This window comes from Artemia sp. Qi Xiang Cuo, chromosome 20 (assembly GCF_049724085.1).
Source record: "Artemia sp. Qi Xiang Cuo chromosome 20, ASM4972408v1, whole genome shotgun sequence".
Lineage (NCBI taxonomy): Eukaryota > Metazoa > Arthropoda > Branchiopoda > Anostraca > Artemiidae > Artemia > Artemia sp. Qi Xiang Cuo.
In genome coordinates this window covers 37,213,991-37,240,160 of record NC_142813.1, presented here as the reverse complement: position 1 = coordinate 37,240,160, position 26,170 = coordinate 37,213,991, and the positions used below count along the sequence as shown (strand labels likewise).

General features: G+C 37.0%; 1 protein-coding gene across 1 annotated transcript in view; it reads right to left on the bottom strand.

Annotated features, from left to right (window-relative positions):
• Positions 1-26,170, bottom strand: part of LOC148940165 (DNA helicase MCM9-like) — a 125,775-nt gene that overhangs the window by 56,335 nt on the left and 43,270 nt on the right. Inside the window, exon 10 of the mRNA XM_089106087.1 lies at positions 25,217-25,348. Coding sequence (XP_088962213.1) covers positions 25,217-25,348 — 132 coding nt within the window. The remainder of the gene's footprint in view (positions 1-25,216; positions 25,349-26,170) is intronic.

Sequence of the window (26,170 nt, the reverse complement as noted above, 5' to 3'; positions counted from 1 at the left end):
AGTGGGTTTTTGTCAACAGTCGTAGCATCTAAATCGTATTCTGCAAATGTAAAATAATAAACATAAAATCATATAGGAATATGGGTATAATTAGTCAAGCCACATACCAATACCAAACAAAAATAAATCAAAAGTAATAAGAATTTTAAAAGGAAGAAACAGAGAGGAAAATTAAAAATGGATAAAACAAAAATATAACACTGAGAATATATATTATTTTATTCCCAGTGGCAGATTAATCATTAGCCTACTTGACCATCAAGTAACCTCTAAACTATCAGTTTAAAACAAACTAGCCTGTTCAATATTATTATATTATTATTATTGAATGTTAATATTATTATTATCAATTATATGATGGCTAGGTATAGTTTTGTCAATAGTAGTTGCATCTAAATCGCACTCTGGAAGCCTGAGAGCAAGTAGGAATGTCAGTATAGTTAGCCGTCCAGGCCAAACATCGACGATAAACAAAACAAGTAACAGAAACTAAAACACAGGCAGTAAAAAGAAAAACTAGAACAGTGTAAAATAAAATACAATCTTGGAGTTAAAAATTGTTTTATTCCTGGATGAAGATCCATCATTACTCAAACATCTAGTAACATCTAGAACTATCAGTCTATAATCTCAATCTAGAACTACCTAGAAGCATCAGCGTTACTTCAGCCAAAAGATGGAGATTATTAACAAGTACAAGGTGGAGGAAAAAGAGTATCGGTCACTTACAATAGCTGAAATTGCCGCAGGTATCGAAGAAAAATAACCCTAAATGCCATCTAGTGTTTGGTGACGCATTGCATTTTTCAGCGTAATAATAAAAATAATTCACTTAATTTGTGTAGTTGGTAGAATTAGTGTAGTAATAAGTGTCTGATCTCAGTTCCTGACAGAAAACCGATTACAAAGCCTAAATAAATGCCCAGTGTCGCCACAACCTAGATGGGGTTGATGGTTTTTGTCGATTCCAGCGTCAGTTTTTACTCTTATAATTTGCCAATACTCTTCGGTGTAGTCAAGGCCGTACCCAGGATTTTTTTTTCTCGGGGGTGGGAGCGGGGTTTCACTCAAAGATTTTTCTTGGGGGGGGGGTACACAAAAAAGCCTCAAAAAACACAAAAAAAATTATTTATATCCATTTTTGTTACGTTTTTACTGGTCAGACAAACATTTCTGGGTTGTGGGAGGGAGGGGTTCAAGCCCCCTAACCCCCCCCCCCCTGGGTACGACCTTGGGTGTAATACTTAAGTAACTCAAACCCTCCAAAATAAAATAATAGAGACATAAATAGATAAAGTTAAACAGCTATTATTTAAAGGCCTGCTATCGACTGTAGCTTTTTATGATTAATCAATGAAATTTTGGGAATAGCGTAAACTTTATGTTGGATTTGCTTTATGAGAATTTATAAAGACCGTTCACAGGCCAGTTTGAACATGTCCATAGATCAAATAGTGGAGAAAGTAAAAGAGAAAATTTACTGCTTATTTTAATTGTACAGTCTTGGCTTTGCTTTTCTTTTTTGTGCTGTTTTAATTCATTTATATTTTGGGGTCGTGTGTTTATTAATCTCCACTTTTGACAATGTACAATTATTGTTTTAAGGTTGGTTTGTAACAGTGGAATAAATATGCATGAATTACCTACTTTATATTTATTGATTTATTTTCTTAATTATTTTATGCTATAATTTTATTTTTATTTTCGCCACACAGGCTCGTAAGACCTTAATGACTATCTATTTCTTATAAATTTTGAATACAATTTTTTTTTTTTTAATCGAAATGATTTTTTTTTAATGCAGACACCTTCTGGGGGGGAATCCATTTTTTTTTTTTTTTTTTTTTTTTGTGGTTTGTAGTGTATTTGAGTAACAGTAATTTTTTGGTCATAAAATTATTTTGTTTTGATAAAAATTTTACGTATTTATCATCATTTTTTGGGCTATATTTTTCAAGGTTTCGAATCATCTGCATCACAATAATTATTATCATTAGTGTTATATTTAAGTGGGGTTCACTTTCTCCATGCGATAGGATCAACCGGATAAAAAAACGTTCTAGCTAAACAGAATCACAAGTAGAGGAGGGGGTGCTACTCCCACTGGCACACCATATATGGGCATAGAGTCATTAGGGAGAATGAAGTGACCCTATTGATCGTGTCAGAACCACGCGGTTCTGTCAGCATTTTTAATGCTGACGGGGCACCAAATATGGGCATAGAGTCATTAGGGAGAAAGATTACGTAATGGGGTCAATGACCTCTTTTTCCAAGGTCGATTTATTTGATGTTTCTATGTGTAATAACTCCGGGGCGAAGGTTGCACATGCGCATTGAATTCTAACGGGAACAATGTAATTGATTGCGTACTCGAGGGGGAAGTGAATGTCCCAGAAATTGAGTGCATAATCGAAGGGAAAGTGAATGTCCGAGAAATTGATTGCTTAATCGAGGGGACGTGGTTAGAGCTAACGAATCAGGATCAGTATCGAGTCAGCAGTCGGAGTAAAAGGACTGAAAAATGAATAAATTTGAGAAAGAGCAAATCTAGTGTTTATGGAAAAACATTTGATTTTGGATGATGATTTTCTCGAGTTATCTCTTAAACGCAGGATATTCTCTTGTCATGGAACACTTGACAATATAATGAGGAGTGATTCTCCCCCATTGGACTATTGTATGAAACTTTTAAAATGTGATTCAAATGCTTATAGCCAATTTATTGATATATTAATTGGAACAAAGCAGAATCATATTGTGGATATACTTTTGAAAACATTGCCAATGGATTCAATGTAGATGGCTCCCCCATCATTCGAAAGAGGTAACGTCACAGAGCTACTCCTCTCTCCCCCCCATTTCCATCTCGTTGAATTTATCGAACGAAGAGGATCAGTTTCGTTTTAGCTGTGAGTGAGTTGATATCGGAAACCGAAAAATGTTCTATATATGTCCATTGTGCATGTAAACTCTTGGCAGTTGGACTCAATGTGAGAATTGTACAATTATTGACGACTATAGTGAAAAGTGTAAATTATGTAATCCTTGCAAATTACATAGAGGCTATGCAGTACAAATTAAAGGATGTAATTCATGTCTTGAGGAGGTGTGTGACTCTCATCCTAGAGAGCACCTGTGCTCCAATTGTCACTATGATAAATGTGATCAGTGGGAGAATACTTACCCCGCTATGATTGGAAAGAATCCCAAACGTGATTTCAGTTTATTTCTACGAGATTGGTATCGTCGCGGATTTAAATTATTCTGGGAAGAGGAATCTGGTCTACGATTCAACTGTTGGAGTAACAAGACAATCTGGTTTCTACGTCATCTCTTTGATGACACCACCTACTATGATTATAAACCAAGTGATTTTTATTTGGCTGTGATGGAATTTGATTCACAACTTGAAAATACTATATGTGATATTGCTTCAAATAGACAGATTGAAACTCATGAATTTTATAATATGAATGCAAATAGTATAATTGACTATACAAAGAGATATGACAAGAGTGAAGTTACATTGTACTGTAGAAAATGTGACCCTGACTTTGCAGTCAATCAAGATCAATATACAGTGAATCCAAATGATTTATCGGCATTAGTGGTTCACAACAGTTGCCTATACATCGAAGATGAAGAAATCTAAAGTGAAGATTTAAAGACATTGTTGTATATATATACATTTTATTAATAAACAAATTCACAAACATTTTTTAAGCACTTTACTCTTAGGGCACTGAAATCAATACTATATAGGTCTGAGAGGAAATCTTCCACTAGAAAGTCGTTCAGACGGAGATTGTCACTATAAATGTGGAGAAACTGCTTGTAAGTATAGTCGCGACATCGGAACACAAAATATAGTAGTGTATGGAAGCCACAGCTTTAAGTCGTTAGATCCTGCACCCTCTTCCGATTTTGAATAATAGTTTTCCCACTGCTCCCAATATAGTTGCTGATGTGAGGCGTGTAGAATGTATAGGGTATACCAAGAGGATCAAAAATTCAATCGTCTTCATTGTTTCAAAGATGCACAGCCAATGACCCGTCAGCACAGTCGACGGACTGCTATTAACAATAATCAAGATATTGTTGACGCTTTGAATTTTTCCAAGATAGTCCGAGGACAGACAATAGGATTTGTACTGAGACATGTAGGGGTCCATATTAAATACATTGATTATTTGACTGGTGTTCATGGCGCTAAGTCTAGTAGAACACTGCCTTCGGGAGTGATTTCCCAATAGGTTTCATATTGATTTATTGAGATTAGGGCAATACTCTCAGCCAATGGGTCGGCAAATGTACACTCTAAACGCAAAGTCCCTGTACGTACTATACTCATATCCTGTGTGCCCGACAAATCCAGTACAATGATACCATGTGTTTTAGCAAACATATCTTCGGTTATACCATTTTCAAATAGTTGCGAATCATGATCTAGGGTTCGCATGGTCAACTCGTACAAAGGTCTATAGAATTTATCAAAAGATAGATTGTAGAGTGGGATGCCGTTTACTTTGCACACAAGAGATGAAAGTCCAAACATCTCGAATTTATGTGGGCATTCAGTCCATGATCCTATTGCACTGGCACTTTTTACAAATGCCAAAGCCAATTTCGACGGGATTTCGCCATTGATAAAGGATGAATCGGTAAAGGTGCGTGACCCCATTGCAATATGACGCTGATTGGTGATTGTATGAGGAACAAGTAGTTTAATGTTGTTGCCATTGGCTCTCAGTTTTTCCACGGCCAAAGCAACAGAACTCATGACCTGTTGTTTACGTACATGAAGTATTGCCGAGGTGAGGTAGAGACTTACATCAGGATTGCCAGCAAGTTTTTTTCTCAATATGAAATTGGAGGGTGCAAGCGTTAGTTTTATATCCACTTTAACATTGGGTGGCAGCCATTGGGTTATATTAAATATTTCATGATATTTTTTTCCGACTAGATGTAATTCAGTAGTTATAGCATTTTCAAGTGCATATGTACCATCATTATTAGTAATGTATTCATATCCAGGAGAGGCACCTCTCAATTTCTTGTAGGACTTGGGTATCATCAGCATGAATTACACAGAGATATTCTAGTTTGACAGATTGTTAATAGTGCTCACCAGCGTAACATTGATGTAGACGCTGATTTGACGAAATAAATTATGTAATATACAATTTTCATAGGATATTCCATCGCCCCGAATTGGCATTGTATTATCGGATTTCCGGACTTTCCTTTGCAAATCTATAAATGTTGAAGGCAATTCCATAAAGTAGTCTTCATTGGAATAAATTTGAAAGTGGATATTATCGGAGAGGGGTTGCTGTGGATAAAATCCATGCTTGACACTCACATCAACATTTTCAGCATTGAATAGATTCAATGAGGCGGTGATTGAAGGTTGAGAATCCTTATGCGGTAGGTAGAACATTTTAGGAGAAGAAATCTAGTTTCGATCTAACAATTTTCTTTCTGGGATTTCTGTTTACAGCACGTGTCGGCTTTTTCCTTCTTTTCTTTGACAAGAGGGATGTCTTACGTTTTCGTCCTGAGTAGAGACTGATGAGGGGTGCACTGTTTCTTGACCTTTCTAAGCCTTTACCATTCTGTTTTAATTTTTCGCCAAGGTTTCGCGCATTGGACCTAAAATTTTCCGACGCACTTTTTTTAAAATACTTGCCAGAGCCCCAATCGTATAGTGTAGAGGATGCAAAATCTGTCGCAGCCGGTACAAGATATTTTCTAGCCAGTGGTAGTGAAGAGCGAAACAGCTTAGCAAACCAACTGCCAAGACCGTAGCCAGACATTGACAAGTGACCTTTATAGTAGTACATTCCGTTGCCCTGTTGTCTGGGGCCAAGAGTATTAACATAGCAGTCAATATCAGGACAAGTGAATAACACTTTTTTATGATACATCTTGCTGTTGAACGATGGTTCGAAAATGGCATGTAATTACAGCCAAACCTTTTGAAATTGCTATGGGATCACCCAATTCAGTTCTTAGTGTTAACTGACAGAGTTCCAAATAGGAAGTGTTTACGGGAATATACTGAAGATACTTTATATTGTAGTGGTGAATATGTTCTTGATTGGTTTTTCGTTCAAGAACTCGTAGGAGGGGAACATTTGAATTACCAACCCGAGATGTTTCCACAACTGAGGCGTAGAAAAATAAACAAGTGTCCGTGGAAAAAGCATATAAATAAGTCATAGAAAATGAAATTAGGGCGTACCGCTGTTTTACAGTTGATTATAACGAGCTTAAAGACAAGAATATTTTTTAGGTTAGCACTGAAAATAACATTTTCGTTAGCAATGGGTGACCTCATGTAGATCTTACCCTCCTCCTTTGAATAGTTGAAATGAAAAGCTCCTTTTTTACGAGCGGAAATTCTTTTATTAATAGAACGACATAAATCGTTCATACAGGTGAGTTCCTCGTAGGGTAATTCAATGTATGGATAATCCATCCAATTGATTTTTTGAATTTGTTCTTGATCCCCTGGTGGCGGCGGCCAATCATAGGGTCTGATTTTTATTTCATATTTACTATCCTTTCTCAGGATGTCATAGGTATTTTTGAGAATACAGTCAACAAGAGCCACTTCATGCTTTCCGTCAAAATTAATGGTGGGGGAGAGTTTTGTCCAAAAATCACTTGTTTTATTCAGATCATTGTAGAGAGGATCAGAAACATTGGACATGAAAGTCACATAGGAATCAATGGGCATTGTTAATATCTTCAGCACTGACCCAAGAATCAAAATCTGAGTTGTATTCTAGCCAGCGAACAAGCAACTGTTTCTTACCATGGCGTGTACGACTCTTTAATATCTTTTCAATTTGATAAATTTCACTAGTGTTTCTAACTTTTTCAGTTCATATTCATAAAAACTATCGAGAATCTCATCATCCTTGGTGTCTCGTAGTCAGATAAGTTATGGGTATGGTGTCTAGGATTTTGGACACTTTAAAAAGTTCGGTGCTCCATAAATAATTCCCCTTTTCAAAAATATTGGTGGTTCTATTAACTCGAACAGTATCACCAACATTGAATTTCTTCTTCTTTTTCTCTTTGTCACCCTTGGAGTATTGCTTTAGAAAAGCATCAAATGTATTTTCATTATAGTGAACATCCGTTGGTGTAGAGTTGGACAGAGATCGATGGGGTCGTTGATTATAAAAAAAAAAGATTTTATATAAAACATTAAAAAAATCCGATGTATTTTTCAATGTTCAAAATATTTAAAATAATATAAGAATCGTTCTTATTAATAGTTCAGCCAATGCAGCCTTTATAGGGCTGTGACTATGATAAAGTGCTGTATTATATTTCAAAAGAACCTTTTGCACATGGGGATTAACAAATTCACTGCCACGATCCGATTGAATTTTTCTATATGAATCCTGTTCGAGAATACTTTCAATGGCCCTAGCAACTTCAACACCTCTCTTTGACCGTAGTGGAATGGCATAGTCATAGCGACTAAAGATACTGATTGACACTAGAATATATTTGTAGGGCGCATTGTGACGTCGTTGAAGCGCGTCTAAAGTTAAAAGATCCGTTTGCATTATATGCAGAGGGAAAAAGGCTGTAGTTTGTCAACATTGTTTACTGCGAAGCCTGTGATTCCGATGTAGTGTGTAACTCGGTTCATTTTCTAGATAGTCTTTTGCATTTTTCAATGTGGTGGTGCCGGAGACAGCTTTGGAAAGTGTTTTTGGGGAACTTAAACTTCCCACTTCGCCAATATTTTCATATACACCTTTCAGAACTTCATCCATTTTGAACGTAAAAATATAGCGTAATATCCACTCCCCTTTTGCACACTGGTGGGCGAATCAATTCGTCTTCGCTTTTGACTAGCAGCCACAGGTGTTGTAAAATCAGAGGTGCTGCTAGTATCTTCAAATACTGAATCTTCTTCTTTTTTGAATGGTGTTGTTGGTGGACTATATTCTCTTAGTTTCTTTAGAATTTGCTTATTGCCAATAAGACTTTTGGGGAAGTTTGATACACAGAGAAAGGTGTATAGATTATCGTCAAAGGATATAAGTCCTTTACGATTCGTCACCCTATAACAAATTAAATCAACTAGATTATATCTTTTTCCCTGAATTATAATTCGTTTCCCTGTGCTCTCGACTTGAACTTGATCACCAGTTTCCAACATGAGATAAGATAATACTCTTTTACTCTGTTCTCGAGAGGACACAGGCAATAGGTGTCTAATTTTCAAGTCCTTCTCCATTGATGCTGTGAAAAAATGGGGCGGATATGTTTCCAGATGAGAAGGCTTAGTGAAGGGTCTTTCAAACGATGTCGTAAGAGTGTAAATGCTTCACGATTCATCTCGAATTAAAATCAGTTTTTTGTCATGTGCCCTATTCTTCTCGTTAAGGACTTTTATCATACAGTCCACAAAAGGTTATTTGGTGTAGGGGATAAGATCAAATGGTGTTAAGTTATCTGGTGTAACCATTTAGAGAAAACTGTTTACAAGTCCTGCACTTATTGGTAGTACAAGTGTGAAGAAGCTACCACCTGCCTGAAGGAGCCGATTTCTTTTAAATTTTTTTCCCTTGTTTTTACAAGCCAAGACGCGTACAGTGGAACGATGTTGCTTTGTCTGTTGTCTAACACATTCTGGCAGTTGAACATTGCCCTCAGTTAAATTTAAACAAAGTTCAGATATTAGATTAATGAAATCATTTTCAACCCCATGTTTGAGCATAGCCTTCCTATGCAATGGTTTTGAAGTGCTTAAAACGGAAAACAGATGTCGTTGTTCGTATAGTTTCTTCAGTGTAATAATGGTGACTGATAGTCTTTTCTACTGTTCACCGGACTATATACTGTAATTTCATTGTTGAAAATGTCGGTGACTACACGTAGATCCTCGGGTGTGCTCTGATTAAGATCCAACAAATTGTACCCGTAGGGTTTGTTTGTGGCCTTTTTTTCCGGTTAAACCATAATTTTTGGGGGGCCGGGTTATTTCTGCTTATTGATTTTTTTGCGCTAGGTATAATCCCGAACAACTCGATAGATAATATAAATGGTGCAATTCAATGCAAGGGTTTGCATAAATTTTCTCTGATGAAAGAGATTGTGTAGAACTAGAGTAATGAAAATGTGTTCATGGTGAGACCGGACAGTGAACAGTTGTAGCACTTTCTGTGAGAACTGTTCAATGGATTCAGCCAAATCGTCAATAATCAACCACGAGTTCGGTTCCATACTATTGAAAACATCAAGTCCCCGTATGAATTGTATTGGTATGGTTGTGGCAATAGCTTTTATTTTATCATAGGACTCCTGCCAAATACTATAGCAATAGTAGATTTTTTTCGGCTTTTCCAAAAACATTTCATCGCAATTTTGAATTATTTTAGCTAAAAGCGTTGTTTTCCCCGACATTGAGGGGCCACACAGACACAATCTGAAGGGTGTTTTAAATTGATACTTGCTGCTGCTGACAACAGTCGGACTACAACTAACTGTAAATCGTATGTGCTCAATGAATAAGTAGTAATTTTCCCCATGGATCTATCTATTCAAGAACAACAACAAAAAAAACAATATTTCATGGCAGCATTTATTTCGACACTGAAAACAAATATTTGCAGTCAACATGAACAACGATAAAAATAATAACACTTGTTAAAGAACAATTGACAAAATTTCATGGTCAACATGAAAAACTCTATTTGTTCAACATGAACAGCAATGATAACACTTTATAATAAAGCACTTATTGTCTATCAGCAGCACTTATTGTCTTTAAACACTTTTCTTTACAACACTTTTTGTCCAGCAACTTAAACACTTTTTGTCTCTAATCACTTTTTGTACAACACTTTTCTATACAATAACACTTTCTATACAACAAAATACACACACTTGGAACAATAGCACAGTTGAACATTACAGTGAATTTAAAGGTGTGTGGGTCCCCCCGGGGGCTGCAGGGCCGAAGGCCGGCCGGTCGCGGGCGGGGACCCCCTGGGCGGCCGCGGGAAGCCAAAAACAAAATCACTGACTGAATCGTGAAGCGCCAGCGGAATGTGACCATCAACTTCAAAGAACCATCCTTGTGGCCCATTGTGCACGATGATGCCATTGTCGGGGAGCTCACAAGGACTCTCAAGCAATTGATATTGCCCACACGGCAAAGAGTAGTGTGACATTGCCGAGGGGTACAATGAGTTCATGTCCAAGAACACTGTATTTGACTTTGCATCGGTGCTGTGTCTGCTCGGATCGGTTGATAAGACGCGGTCCCCATGAAAAACATACCCTCCCCTCATTGAACGCTCTACAAAAAGGTGCTGATCTATGTCGGTGATTAGGCCTATTTCCTCCCTGCTAATTTTTAAAATTAAATCCATCACTAAATGGGGTGTGGAAAAATAATAGCCTATATCTAACCCGAACTCTGAATAGATCTGGTCCGTGTTCTTACAAACTATATCCAACAGAGTTAGAACGTCACTGGCCAAGTACAGTCTACAATAATCCCACCCATTTTTACAATCCCCCTTGGACCACACCTTCTTGGCAAACTCATACTCCTCGGCTTTGCATTCACTGTTGGTCAGTGAATTGTAAAAAGCTTCAATTGGAGGTAGTTTCTCCTCACTTAAGCTTGCGCCAGAACAGTAATAATCATACGCGTATATGCCTTTGCAGGTCAATGGATCATATATTTCACCGCCTGGAAAGTGCTGTTCAAGCAAGAGAAAACTCTCAAAAGTGTCGCTTTTCTGCACTTGAATCAATTAACTCAAAACCTTGGGAAAATAACTAAAGAAATATACAAACCTGATTTTATGCCAGCACGTATGCTCATTATCCACTACCTGCCATTTCAGTTCGAGAAGCAGCAACTTCTCAGCCGATTTGGGAATAATGTTATAGGTAAATGAACTATTTACCCATGGACAATCTACTCCCCCTCCCTCCCTGGGCATACGTGCCAGTGCTGGTAAAATAAATTTCAAATCATAATTGGAGTTATGACTAAAAACAGGGATAAAAAACAGTTGGCTAACGTTTAAATTACACGATTGTTGCGCACGCCCCCGCAATTTACTACCTCCCGAGGATCTTTCCTGCCACAAATGGTCATGCTCTCTGAATTTTCCCCGCGCCCTCCGGGTTCCGTGAGTCCCCGTATCCACCGCAGCAAACTCCCCCTGACACACCAAACATATTTTTTTATTTTTAATAGCGAGACGATCCTCTGCAGACAGCACCATTGGATAATGGGTATTTTTCAAACGAGAAATAGCACCATTAGCCGTGCCAATCAGTTTAGTCAATGCCTTGTCCATGCACTCCCGCTCATCCAATGTTTCAACTCTTTCTAACAACTGCATGGTGTTAGAACTGTCTCTTTGCACGTGGACGGAGGACACTGCAATAGCCAGATGTTCTTTGACTCGGTTTGGAAATTGGGGGTCGTTCACCTCCACCAGCTTAGCCTCACAGTCCAAAGATATTTTGTTGCATTGGAGAAGGGTATTCTGGAAATTTTTAAAACGTAGAATGGCCCTATCCCCTGAAACCGTTTCCACTGTCTGATAGCCGTGGCGGCTACAATGCCTCATGTGATTTTGTAACTTTAGTTTAGTCCAAAATCTAGAGAGGCATGTTGGACAGTAGAAACGAGTCCCCTTAGTCTTACCCTCCCCCCGAACTCTCCTCATGTCAGTGATAGGATTAAAATGACCGATTGCGTTCGGTTGACTAGGTTGCATGTATAACAACCAAACCCAGTGTTTAACCAACTCAACTGAGGGGCCCCTGAATGGGAAAACCACCCCCTTCTTTTTAGAACGAGTTCCATCTTCAAATTCAGTTTCATATTGTACCACAGTAACGCCAATATTTAAGTGGGCATTAGCCCTTTCAAAAATGTCAATAGATCGAAGCGTTACTGGGTATTTCCCCTCTAAACAAGAAAAATCTACAACTGGGAAAACGGACCCTTCCTTCCCATGTACAGCCCAATTGTCTAAATTCTTCTTGGTAGCGTCATCTGCTAGAGGCTGAAAGGCTGAGATGATGAAAGCATATCGGAAACACATATGACATGTTTCAAAACAGATCTTCTGGACACCACGACAACCTACTAGATCTGGATTATATTTTAAAACTATGCCCTCATCCCTATGCCCCCCTCTTAAAATGAAATCTTTCTTAAATTTACATATATTTACGATTAAATTTTCAAAAAATAGAATTAGAGACCCACTACCGTTTTCATTAAAGTTCTCAAGATGCTTTATAATTTGATCGACCCAATCTGTGAAAACTCCCCCAAAATTTTCCAAATTCTAATAAACCAAACGCATCTTGGAATGTACAAAATGATAGTAAACATCGCTTTTCCCCTCATTCAAATAAAAAACTTTTAGAACAATAGCGAACTTAATTGAATCCCTACACCCCCACAATTGAATTTGATTCTCCAGAAGTGCACAAATTTTTCTCTACATAGTTATATACAATTTCTATAGGGTCATAAACAAAATTACCACACAAAAGTAAATTAAAAGGGTCACCGAACGTTGCAGTGAAAAAAACTATATTATTTAAAATTATGTTGGACAACTGAAAGTCTGGGAGAGTTGTACCCCCCTCCCCAAGCTGTTCAATAATATCTGGCGAATGCTCCACTTCAGTTATTCGAAGTGGACCCGTTAGGGTATCGGAGGTTGGAGGGTTCTCTGTAAAATCATTTAAAATTTGTAAGGTATTCGGGCTCAAGTCTACCAGCTCAACTGTGCTACTATCTACTTTAGTTAAAAAATCATCAAAAAACTCATCAATATTAAAAGATACATCAATGCTATCGTCCCATGTTAAGTTTTTGGGGGACTCCACGTGTGCCTCCTCTTCTTCCCCTTCTTCACTGGACGGCGAATATGGGACCAATGCTCGCCCAATCTATAAATGAAAAAATAGCTTATTTTTAAAGTGTTCAAATCATCCCCTACTGCTTTTAAAATTTGGATTATTATTTAAAGTCAAAGTCAGCGCTTAGTAGTAGTAGTAGTAGTAGTAGCAGTATGCACATAGTAGCATTTGGTTAATTCAACTGAAAGAAAATCCAACTTAATATAAGTTATTTACAATCTAAAATGCCGCTTTACATGGAAGGCTGCAATTTGATTTTGTTCAAAAAAAATAGTTTATTTTCAAAGTGTTAAAAATTTTTTTTTTTTCGGCGCTCCGCCCAGCGCTCCCCTAACCTAGTGCACCCCTGTGGCGCTTCCCTGACCACCCGTGGCGCTTCTCGCGAGCTCCACGACCGTGGCGCATCCCTGTGGCGCTTCTCGGGGCCCGCATCGCTTCCCGCGACGCTTCTCTGACTCGTGGCGCACCCTGTGACGCTTCCCGACCGTAGCGTTCACCCAACGCTTCCCGACTCGTGGCGCTTCCTGACCTTGCCCCATAGCACGTCCCAGACGCTTCTCGGTCCTAATTCCCAGCTTCCGTACAGGTCCTCGGTGAACATCTTCATTAGTCTCACAATTATTGTCTAAGCCGACCTGCAGTCGAGTGAACTTCCAGATTAGAGTTGTGAACCGTTAACTCAGTTATCGTTAACAGTTTCCCCATCACTAAAATCTTTGGCACGGATTAGAAATATTGCAGTTGTTTTAAAATATCCTAGCGCAATTCGGTCAATATGTGACAGATTGTGAATAATCTCATAGTTCTTCTCTTGAAAGTGATACGTGAAAATAGAGCATTCTGAGTTTCAAATGTGACAATGAAATTCCCATGAAAAATATTCGATTTGGATAAGATGAAGTAACAGAGAAAATAGTAAAGATTAGAAAAAATAGCATTTTGAGTTTCAGTGGTATCTAAACTATATGTGAAGCGATAGCAAGAGTGGTTTCTTTGCAAAAAAATTACATTTAGATATATCTTGCTGAGATAAGTTTATATTGGGTTGAAAATAAAAGTTTTGTTTTTATATATTTCTATAAGATAGTTTGAAGAAAAATACTTACATTTGCATAATCCGTCTGGGCTTGAGCACCCGAGGGACCAGGTAGTGCGTGTTGGAGGGTGGACGGGGCGGCGTCGCTATGTTCTTGTGCGACTGGGCCGGGTCCAGGTAACATGTGTTGGAGGGCGAAGGGACTAGTGACGTTAATTTCTTGTGTAGGAGCTGTGACTTGTGCAGCCGGGGTAGCTTCTGAGCCCCTTGAAAAAGCGTGTGTATGTGGAGCTTCGGCATTGAAACTATTCACCCACTCTCTCTTTAACTTTCTAGCAGGCTGCACTTGGACCGGTAGTGTGGAGCTGGGGGGCTTTGGACAGTGATCATATTGCATGGGAGGGGGTGCAGTATTGGCCCTCTCTGTCTTGGAAGAAGGGGGCACGCATTCTTCGCTATTTGCGCCAGTCATAGCTCTCATCAAAGCAGTGCCCGCAAATTCTTCATAATTTACCTTAAAGAAGAGAAGAAAAATCAAATCAAAATAATTTCTCCCTTTTTAAAAGAAAGAAAGTTATTAAACATTATTTTGTTTAGTTTATCACTAAGAAAGCACAAAACCCATATTCTCTCCCCCTAAATTTAGGAAAATTAAGCCATCCCTCTCATAAAGTTAATCATGCGTTTTATTCAAGCGAAAGAGAAGCAATAATCTTTTCTATTTCTAATAAAAGCGCTAACCCCCAACAAAAATCCTGGATTCACGCCTGGGAATATAAAAGAAAATTTATTGAAAGCTTGAAAAAATTATAAATTTACACATTAGTTTTCGTGTCAATGGGCGTACATGTCTATACACAGAATTCCCCTTACTTTTACTTACAACGAAGCTGTTAGAAGCGATGTATTGCCCCCTCCCCCCTTTCACATAATGCCCTAAATATATTGTTAAACTTAATATCTTTCTCTCCTTCCATACAGGTTACGATACTACAATTCTAATTATTGCCTCAAAGGTTTTTTAATTTTGACGGAGAAACACTTTGGCTGCCTAGATTGTTAACACATCGGAAGAGGGGACGACAAAGTAATTATAGCCCTGCGTAAATAAATTGTAAAAATATAGCGGTTTAATAGCTCAGAGATATTCAGAAGTTTAGAAGCCTTACAGAAAGGCCAAATTTATCGAAACGGTATTTCTTTGTGCGGTGGTTCGGTTTTGACGGTAAAAGAATATATTTACGTTTTGCATTCAGTATGGTTTGTGGGGGAGGGGGGGGGGGATTTAGCTGGAAATATAGAGGGAAGGATAATTATTTCTTTTGCGAGAATTTGGGATTGTAAAACAATGGTGGGGGGGGGATTTAGATGGAAATATAGAGGGCAGGATAATTTTTTATTTATGAGATACTTTGGGATTGTAAAACACTAGGGGAAGGAGGGGGGATTTTGATGGAAATATATAATGACGGAATTTATTTATTTTGTAGAGAATTTGGGTTTTTAAAAAAATGGTGGAGGGAGGGGGGATTTAGGTGGAAAGAAAGAGGGACGGATTATTTTTTAATTTGGCGAGATTTTGGGATTGTAAAACAATGGTGGAGGGAGGGGGGGGATTTAGCTGGAAATATAGAGGGAAGGATAAGTATTTCTTTTTACGAGAATTTGGGGTTGTAAAACACTGGTGGAGGGCGGGGGGATCTAGCTGGAAATATAGAGGGGAGGATGTCCATGGAAAATTCATTTGAAAATAAAAAATGTACTTACATGGTAAATTGAAGTTGCCAAGGCTTCAAGTTCATCAAATTTATAAATTGTTGTTTACACAGCGTCAAAATAATTTCTGATAATTGAATCACATTGCACACCCGTTATATACGAAATCTCAAGGGTGAATTGTTATGTAACGGGGAAAATCATATGTAAGCACGTCTCTGATTGGCTGAGAAGGAGGATGTATCCGACTCGCTGATTGGCTGAGAAGGGGGATCTAACTGTTTCCGGGAAAGTCATAACATTTGGCTTGAACAACAACAACAAATACTATTTCTGGATCATCCATGACATTCACGAAGGATTACGCAATCAAGTTCTCGGAAATCTACTTCCCCCTCGAGTCCTAGATCAATAACATTGCTCCCGTTAGAATTCAATGCGCATGTGCAACCTTCGTCCCGGAGCTATTACACATAGAAACATCAAATAAATCGACCTTGGAAAAAGAGGTCATTGACCCCATTACGCAATCATTCTCCCTAATGACTCTATGCCCATATTTGGTGCCCCGTCAGCATTAAAAATGCTGACAGAACCACGTGGTTCTGACACGATCAATAGGGTCACTTCATTCTCCCTAATGACTCTATGCCCATATATGGTGTGCCAGTGGGAGTAGCAACCCCTCCTCTACTATCACACAAGTCTTCACAATTCCACAAGAACCCACTATATCTCTCCTTTTTCTTCCTTTTTCTCTTTGTATTTCTTCTTTTTCGTGTCCCTCAGTTCCAGGCTAAATGTACGTATGTTTTCTATCTAACGTAATTTTCGGTACTCTTGCATTATATGGGCCTTTACAAGGAAACCAGTCACGAAACCGCTATGGAGTAATACAATGATATCGTTGTTTTTATTGCGTATACGATATTTAAACTGCTGTTTTTTGGGGTTTAGAGGGGGAAAAGGTACCTAGGTACCTTTACCTTTAAGTAAGGGGCAACACTAAAATTTAAAAAGAACATAAATTATTCCGTATAAAAGGGGGGAGGTGTGCCACCTCTTCAGCCCCTCGCTCTGTAAGCTAAAGTTTTGCTTTTTGTTACATTTCTTTAAGAAAGACTTCTCAAACAAAGAGCCGCTGAATTAAAGGGACCCCCCCCCTCATATGCGTACTAATTGCTGTTCGTTTAAATTTAATGTTGTTCCTTACTTTCAGTTGAAAACTCTTGCTTTTTTATTTAATAAGAAAAATGAAGCAAGGATCTACTATAAACATATTAGTGCTATTCACCTTACTCACAATATTACTCAAAAATGAAGAATTCTTTTAAGCACCATTCAACAATTAAGAGAAGCCATTACAAGAATTAAGACTAAATTTAACAGGTTCGTGAAAATCAGTAGAAAGTAATTAACCCCAAACTGACTAATCAATTTTCAGGTTAGAAAAACCTCCAAATAAGATTCAATAAGTATCGTGCTAAAGACATTCTTTCACATTGTTGTGAAAACTCAGAACACAAAAATTATAGCCAATTTGAGATTGTTAAGTAATCATAATTCGAAAAAAAAGCTATCAGGAAGACTGCCACTTGCTCAAGCCGGAAAAAGTCTTTGCGAGCCAGGCACATCACTCTCAATTTCGCATATTCGGATTTAGCGACTATACTCTCATGACAGAAGCAATTGGAGGTTTTTATTGTAACCAATTTTAGTCTATATGACATGCAAAATAAAAATGCCAAAATGTCTGGTTGCTAGCCAAAGACAATTAAGCTTTTTTATGAAGACAACTATCGAGATGTCGAAGAATACAGATACACAGATGTGATAAGCCAGGTCTAGAGAGCCAAGAGCCAAACAAAACTTTTAAACACACAAGAAATAGTTTCAAAAGAAAACAGTCTATGCACTAAGAAACACCGAGTACACCTTGTCACAGCATTATGGCATTAGGGGTCGACGCATAACCGAACACTCTTTTTCTACCCTATTCAGATTAAAAACTTTTCTCCCCAATACATCGATCAGGCCACCTTTAAAAAAACATTCACAGATTTAATTTTTTTTTTTTTAATCATTTTTTAAAGTAGCTAAAGTCGCAAAAGTAGCTAAAGTATTCTAAAGTAGCTGAAGTAAAGAAGGCCGTCACTCTTGCTGATAATCCTGGATTCGCCACTGCGCCTAGCATATCTTCTTCTTCTTTCTTAAAAACCCATACTTCTGCATCATACTTGTAACACTCATCACTGCCATCTTGTTTACCAGGCGGGTAAATAGAGGAAAGGGTCAGTCTATGGGACCATAATAATCCCTCTAAAACCTAAAGGCTCCAACAATTTTCTCTGATATACCCAACAATTTTAAAAGATTCACCTATTTTGCCTTTTTTAAATTGCCCCCCCCCCTCCTGTGGCATAAATCCCTCTGCACATGTCTGTCGGTTACCTTGAGATTCAACTGAATTTTTACAATACTGAACATTAAAATAAATATTGAAATACAAAAGGTGGCCAAGTCAAGAAAAAGAGATAAGCAAAATAATTTGCAAAATGAAAATTATACAGTTAAAAATAGGAGTCTCCGTCGCATATTAAACAGCTCTTAGTAACCAACAGCACAGTATAAAGATAATAGTATATACCTAAAATTTATTTACTGTGACCAACAGTAAGGAACGGCAAGTTCTAATTGAACCAGATTACCTTATATTACCTTAAATCGTAACATGCAGCATTCAAGGTAAACCTGTAGACGAATTCTAAGTAAAAGCATATAACAATACAAATATCAAGTAATGGATTTTTTACAGCGAATCCAAATGTTCCTTAAGTTTAAACAAAGTATAAACACATACAACAAGTACTGACAAAACCTATCCTCTCCACACAAAAAAGTGACCCTTTGTCCGCGTCTCCAGATTCGCATACGTATGCGAACCTGGCGAGTAAATTACAAGTTCCATAGGTGATTATACTTGTTCCGTATAAGCTGTATTAAATTTAATTTATTGGCTCGGAGCGATTAAGTAGTACAACATTTACCCTCTCGAGGCGCTGAGGTACGCGGGGTCACTTTTGGAGAGTTTTGTCAGTACTTGGTCAGTATGTGTTTATACTTTGAGTTTAAAATTACTCATCAAAAGTTACGAGCCTAAGAAAAATTAGCAAGTTTTACAAAATGGGGAAGAACCTCCCGAAAGAGGAGTGCTCACAGTGATAATTGCATGATCAAATTCAGTATTTCGGAGAATTCTAGTACAGAATTACGAAATTTTGCATTTTTTCGGGAAGGTTGATAACGAACACATTTTTATTTGTTATTTTTTTCCAGGAGTGACCGCATTTAATAAATTGGTCCCTGAATATCAGAGGAGGGCCCAAACGAATGGACATTCAAAATCTTCATGCCTTTTCCAAGCAGCAAAGAGACGACAACGCAACAAAGTGTTGTTATGTGCCATTTTGCGCCGCAAACAAATAATTTTGCCCCACAGATGTTCAAAATGCAATCTTATGAAAATTTCTTTATTATCGTTTCATTGGCGCCCACGTGCGGTTAACATATCTAGTCCTAGTTGGAATTTTGGGTTGGTTTGGTAATTTTGTAAAGCAATTTGCACTGGCTGGGTTTTCAGCGGATGGTCACGGATTTTTTTTTTTTTTTCTCCTCACAATTCCGGTCATAGAGCCTTTCGGGCACTTATTTGATGTTAAATTTTTTTTTTCTGAATGTATGATTAAGGTTGTTTTTTTCTTGTTTGGTTTTATTTTTTGTATTTGATGTTTATTGTTTCTGTCTATTGTTAATATTCTATGTATATTTGTTGTATTTTTCTTTTTGGTGGATTAAGTTTTTATGTAATGTTTATCAACAAAATCTACTACTTATGCTAAGCCTACATACACAATTTGATTAATTTAAATTTGTTCAGCTAATGCTATTATCAGATAAAAACCTGCACAATTTCAGAAAAAGGGGTTAAACTCCCCAAAATAGGATGGATTGTTGATGAAAATTATGCAGCGAAATTCAAAAAGTTATGAGAGCCCTAAAGCCACTATCTACAAGTATATAAAAACAGCTATTTTGACCTACAGAGAGCTGAAATATTATCAAGAAAAGTTCCTGAGAGCTATTGAAAGGGTATTTATACAGCCTACCAGTCTCATAGGCCATACTGGTGCGCGGCATAGAACTCATGCGTAAGCACGCATGTATTTCATTAAAATGCTCCGTTGTTGTAGATCATTTATATAATAAAACTAATGGATATAGATTATAGTAAACTTGCTCACTATCTATTAGGGTGGTGGGCAGTGGATTATCTTATGGATTAAACAAAAAAAAAAAGTTTTTTTAACTGAAAGTATCCTTATTTTAAAACTAAAACGACGTTAAAACTTAAAACGAACAGAAATTATTACGTATGTGAAAGGGGCTGTCCCCTCCTAACGCCTCGCTCTTTACGCTAAAGTTTTTTATTGTTTAAAAAAAATAGAGTTGTGAGAAAGTCAAACTTTAGCGTAAAGAGCGAGGCGCTTAGGAGGGGACATCCCCTTTCATATACGGAATAATTTCTGTTCGTTTTTAGTTTTAACGTCGTTCCTTACTTTCAGTAAAAAAAACTTGTTTTTTTAATTTAATTTTTGAAGGTTTTTGAATTAATGCAGGTTTTTATTTTGGTTCACCGTACATGAATAATTAAAACAAAATTTGAATATTAATTTTACTTTTATTTGGTTAAATGGCTTTCTCGAAACTTGATTAATTTTATTTACGAATGTTTTTATTAGTAATAAATACATGTAACTTACGAATTAACTTACACAACGAACTTCTATATTCATATATTTTTAATACGTATATTACAGGGTTCGCCCCCTAGTGAATACCTTGCACTTTAAGCTAAAGTTCGAATTTTGTTCCAATTCTTTAAAAATGACCCCTTAATTACAAAGACCGTTATTTAGAATAAATAGCTCTTATGAAAGTCCTAAAAAAAACTTTGGCTTAAAGAGCGAGGTATTGACTAGGGGTCGAACCCAGATCAAATACGTAATATTTTCTGTTCGTTTTAAGTTTTGATGTTACTCCTATCTTTCAGTTGAAAAACTTGTTTTTTTATATTTAATTTCTGATCGTTTTTTTTAAATAATGCTGGGAAATCCAGCGCCCATTCATAGCAATGTCCCTTCCACCATGAAAACTTCCTTCATTGAAAGATCCTCCCTCATAACCCCCGACCCACCCACCCCCCACTACCAGAAAAAATCTCCCCTGAAAACGTCTGTATAGTTCCCAGTAACCAATACTATATGTTAACATTGGGTAAAGTTCGTAACTTTCAACCCTCCCCCCGGGGACGTCGGGGGGTTAAGTCATCGTAAAAAACATAGTTATCATATTTTCAACCATGCTGAATAAAATGACTATCTCAAAGTTTTGATCGGGTGGCATTGGGAAAAAATGAGCGTGAGAGGAGGCCTAGTTGCCCTCCATTTTTTGGTCACTTAAAAAGGACACTAGAAATTTTAATTTCCGTTCCAATGAGCCCTCCCACGAGATTCTAGGACCACTGGGTCGATACGATCACCCCTGGAAAAAAAAATAAATAAAAATAAACATGCAATCCGTAATTTTTCTGGCAAAAAATGCAAAATTCCACATTTTTGTAGATAGGAGCTTGAAACCTCTGATAGCAGGGTTCTCTGATACGCTGAATATGATGGTGTGATTTTCATTAAGGTTCTATAACTTTTAGGGGGTCTTTCCCCCTTTTTTCGAAAATCAGCCAAATTTTCTCAGGTGCGTAACTTTTGATAGGTATGACTAAACTAGATCAAACTTATATATTTGAACTCAGCATTAAACTCTAATTCTTTCGATGTATCTATTGACATCAAAATTCCGTTTTCTAGAATGTCGGTTACCATTGATCCGGGTCGCTCCTTACTTACAGTTCGTTACCACGAACTGTTTGAAAGAGGTGCTCAAGGTTTCAAAAATGGTTTTAGTGTCATATTTCAAACTTTCTATGAAAGGTGCTTCAGATGAATTGAATGAATAATCAGGTGGTTCTACCTCTGACCACCCTTCATTACGGAGAATATATATGGACAAACAAAGGACGAAGCGCAGTGTCGCCAATTCATGAGAATGTTGGGGGAGCGAAACGTATTTTTCAAAATCTAGGGGGAGAGGCAATTTTGTCTTTTTCGATTTAATTTAATGAAAATCCGCCAAAAAATGTATTTTTCAATGAAAATACCATTTTCAATGAAAATAGAAGGTATTTTCGAAACATATTTCGGCCAAAGGAGATTTGGAGGCAAATTCCCCCCCCCCCCCCTTTGGTAAAATAAATTCTGAACTTATTATGCATATGATGCTTTCTTTTGGGAAATTATGCTTTATTTAGAAAACCAAATAGGCGACACTGAAAGAGCTTTTTTTCCATGAGACAACGTTCTACAAAAGTTAAACTTTACGTAAAGAGTGAAGCTTGAAGGAGCTGAGGTTTAAGGGAACGTTACCCTTCCTGATATATAGGGTATCCTTGGTACGGAGTTAAAAAGAATAGAAATTAGATTAAAGAAACAATTTTATATATAAAACTTAACGTAACATGAGTTTAAAGAGACAGGGACCCCATCATACAAGGAATACCCAATTTTCGTTTTAAGTTCTAGTTTTTCTCTTTAATTCCACTTTTTAAAAGCCTGGGTTTTTAAATTTAGTAGAGTAGTACGAGTTCATCAACTCCTTGTGCTTGCTGATTTCAGTTAAGTTAAGCTTATTACTATCTTTCATTTTGCGTTGGGTTGCGCTTTGCTGGGATCGTAGGAAGTGAAAAATGCACCATTTTATAGACAATTAAGTACTGGTGTGGTTCACCCTGTACCCATGTGCTCACTGTACACGGAACTGACGATTCTGCTCACAGAGGTTGAATGTGGTATTTGCAGCAAGGTACTGGCCCCTGTCTTTTGAGGGTTAGCATTTCCTTTGCTGAGAGTGAGTCTAAGCTCATTAGCCATTCCTTACCTTTTGAAGCAATTAACTAAAAAAAAAACAAGTTTTTTTAACTAAAAGTAAGGAGCGACATTAAAACTTAAAACGAACAGAAATTATTCCGCATATGAAAGGGACTGTCCCCTCCTCAAAGCCTCGCTCTTTACGCTAAAGTTTTTTATTGTTTTAAAAAATAAAGTTGTGAGACAGAGTCAAACTTTAGCGCAACATTAAGTTTTAATGTTGCTCCTTACTTTCAGTTTAAAAAACTCCTTTTTTTTAGTTAATTTTTGAACGTTTTTGAATTAAAACAGCTTTGATTTTGGCTCACCGTACATGAATAATCAAAATGAAATTCGCATATTAATTTTCTTTTTTTTTGGCTAATTGGCTTTCTCGAAATTTTGTTCTGAAATAACTTACGAATTAACTTACGTAACGAATTTCTATATTCGTATGTTTTTATTACGTATATTAGATAGTTCGCTCCCTAGTCAATACCTCGCTCTTTACGCTACAGTTCGAATTTTGTTCGAATCAGAAACCCCTGAATCACAAAGCCTGGTTAATTAGAATAGATAGCTCTTCTGAAAATACTAAGAAAACTTTAGCGTAAAGAACGAGGTATTGACTAGGAGGCGAACCCCCTCATATACGTAATAATTTCTGTTCGTTTTAAGTTTTAAGGTTGCTCCTTACTTTCAGTTGAAAAAAACTTTTTTTTAATTAGTTTCTGATCGTTTTTTTAAATAATGCTGGGAAATCTGGAAATCTTGGAAATCATAGAACTGTCCCTTCCCCCAAGGAAATATTCTTCATGGACAGATCATCCCCCCGAACCCCTACACCGACCCCCGCCCCCCCCTAGAAAAAAAAGGCGTTTTCCTCCTGAAAACGCCTGTATAATTACCAATAAACAATATTATATGTAAACAATGGGCAAAGTTTATAACTTGCAGCCCTTCCCCCGGGATCAGTGGGGGACTAAGTCATTCTCAAAGACATATTTATTAAATTTTCGACTATGCTGAACAAAATGGCTGTCTCGAGATTTATATTGGGTGACTTTGGGAAAAAATGAACATGGGAAGGGGCCAAGTTGTTCTCCAATTTTTTGGTCAATTAAAAGCGGCAGTATAACTTTTAATTTCCGTTCGAATGAGCCCTCTCACAATACTCTAGGACTACTGGATCAATAAGATCACCCCTGGGAAAAAAAACAAAAAACAAATAAACAGGCATCCGTGATCTTTCTTCTGGCAAAAAATACAAAATTCCACATTTTTGCAGATAGGAGCTTGAAACCTCTATAGAAGGGTTCTCTGAAACGCTGAATCTGATGGTGTGGTTTGCATTAAAGTTCTATGACTTTTAGGGGTTGTTCTCCCTTTTTCGAAAATAAGGCAAATTTTCTCAGGCGCGTAACTCTTGATGGGTAGGACTAAACTTGATGAAACTTATACATTTAAAATCAGCATAAAGATCTGATTCTTTTGATGTATCTATTGGTATCAAAATTTCTTACTTACAGTTCGTTACCACAAACTGTTTAATCTTATCGGTGTTGAATTATGGATAGAATAGAATGAAACTTATTTTAAAAATTTTTATTGCAGCATGGTTTGCGAATTTGAATTTTACGTCAAAATAGCACTAGTATATATATATATATATATATATATATATATATATATATATATATATATATATATATATATATATATATATATATATATATATATATATATATATATATATATATATATATATATCATATCAAAATACCTTGACCTTCACGTCAAACCTAATTAATTGTACAAAATACATAAAAAAAAGAGTCAACAGTTATTTAAAAAGTCAAAAATAAAAATAAATAGATAACAATAATATATCATAAGCTAATTCCATAAAAACAAGCACACGTAGAAAAAAATTCCGCACTAAATATTTTTCAATGCACCGCTGTATGCACGGGACGACAAAATAAAACTAAGAAAAGAGGGAAAAAAATATTATTAGTGATATCAAAACGAAGGAAGGCAAACAAGGCAAAGAGAAACCACAAATCCGTGGCTTTTTGCAAAAATGGGCCTCAGTCCACTGTTTTTTTCCGAAAATGAATTAATCATATGGCTTGAAATAGCGCAAAGAGATCTATCGACTCTTATCTTTATCTCTAACCGACTAAAAACTGTTATAAAAAGGCGTAAAAAAGAGCGTAAGTTCCATATCTTCTAAGCAACGAAAAATTCAGCAAATTGGACATCCCAGCAAAATCTGATCGGAAATTTAACAAAGAATCAGTTCTTAAAGTTTCAAGTTTCTTAAATTCTGTTTTGGGAGAAGGATTTTTTCATTGTGCGCTTTTATTTTCATTTTGCTCTCCGATAAAATTAGAAAAAGTGGACTTAGGCATTTTTTTGCAAAAGGCCGCAGAAATAATGTGATGCTAATTACGCACTTAAGCTTGGATGCATTATTAAAGCAATTAAAACAATTACCTACCTGTGGACAGAAAGCTGCAAGTATCTGATCCCTTCCTGTAAGTGGCTCACCGCGGTGGCGCGACCAAAATTGTGAAAACTCTCTTTTTAAATCTTCAGTAACCAAAGCCGCCGCTCTCTGGTCATTGTTTACCTAAAATGAAGTCTCACGTAAACAGTGAAGAAAAACCGACATTCTTCTCTATAATGGATTTGAGTACAGCCTGTCACTGCCTACAATAAATAGGCTAACAAATTAAAATGAACAGCTTCTTACCCAGGGGTTGCGCACTTACATGTCGGCTGCGGCAGCTCAGAACACGCTTTGTGGCAACCAAAAATTATACAGGAGGGCGGAAAAAAAAAATGAAAAATGGACTTCGGGTATTTTAACTTTTGATAAAAAGTAAGTTGTTTGTATAAGAAATAGTTTCTAAGCCATCCAAGACCCGGCAAAATAGTTGATATCAAAGTTCCCATTTCCTAACTTAGCCTACTCCTATGGACATAAAAAAGGTACTTTCCCATTATGTGGACACCTCTCTAAAAGACAAGTTTGATTGATTAAAATTAAATAAAAAAAAATAGGATGAATGTATTATAGTTTAGAAACAAATTTGGGCTATATATTTGCACATTAGGGGGTGGGGGTTAAGCAGTACATATATTAAATACGTAACCTAACCTAACCTCGGTATATCCCCCCCTAAACCCCAAAAACGAAGTTTAAATATAGTTCCCAGAGTGAGAAACCCCTAAAAACTTGTTTATACAACATCAGATAGCGTCAAATCTTTGCTTTTGTCGGGTGGATGCCTCGGGTTTTAGTGACTGGTTCTTAGAGGTGTCCATATAATGGGAAAGTACCAAAAAAATCAAAATATCATGAGAGAAAAATCAAATAGGAGAAAAGTGTGTTTAGTTCGAGAGGGAGGGTTGCAAAGGTACTTATTAAGAATCCGGTAAACACACGAGA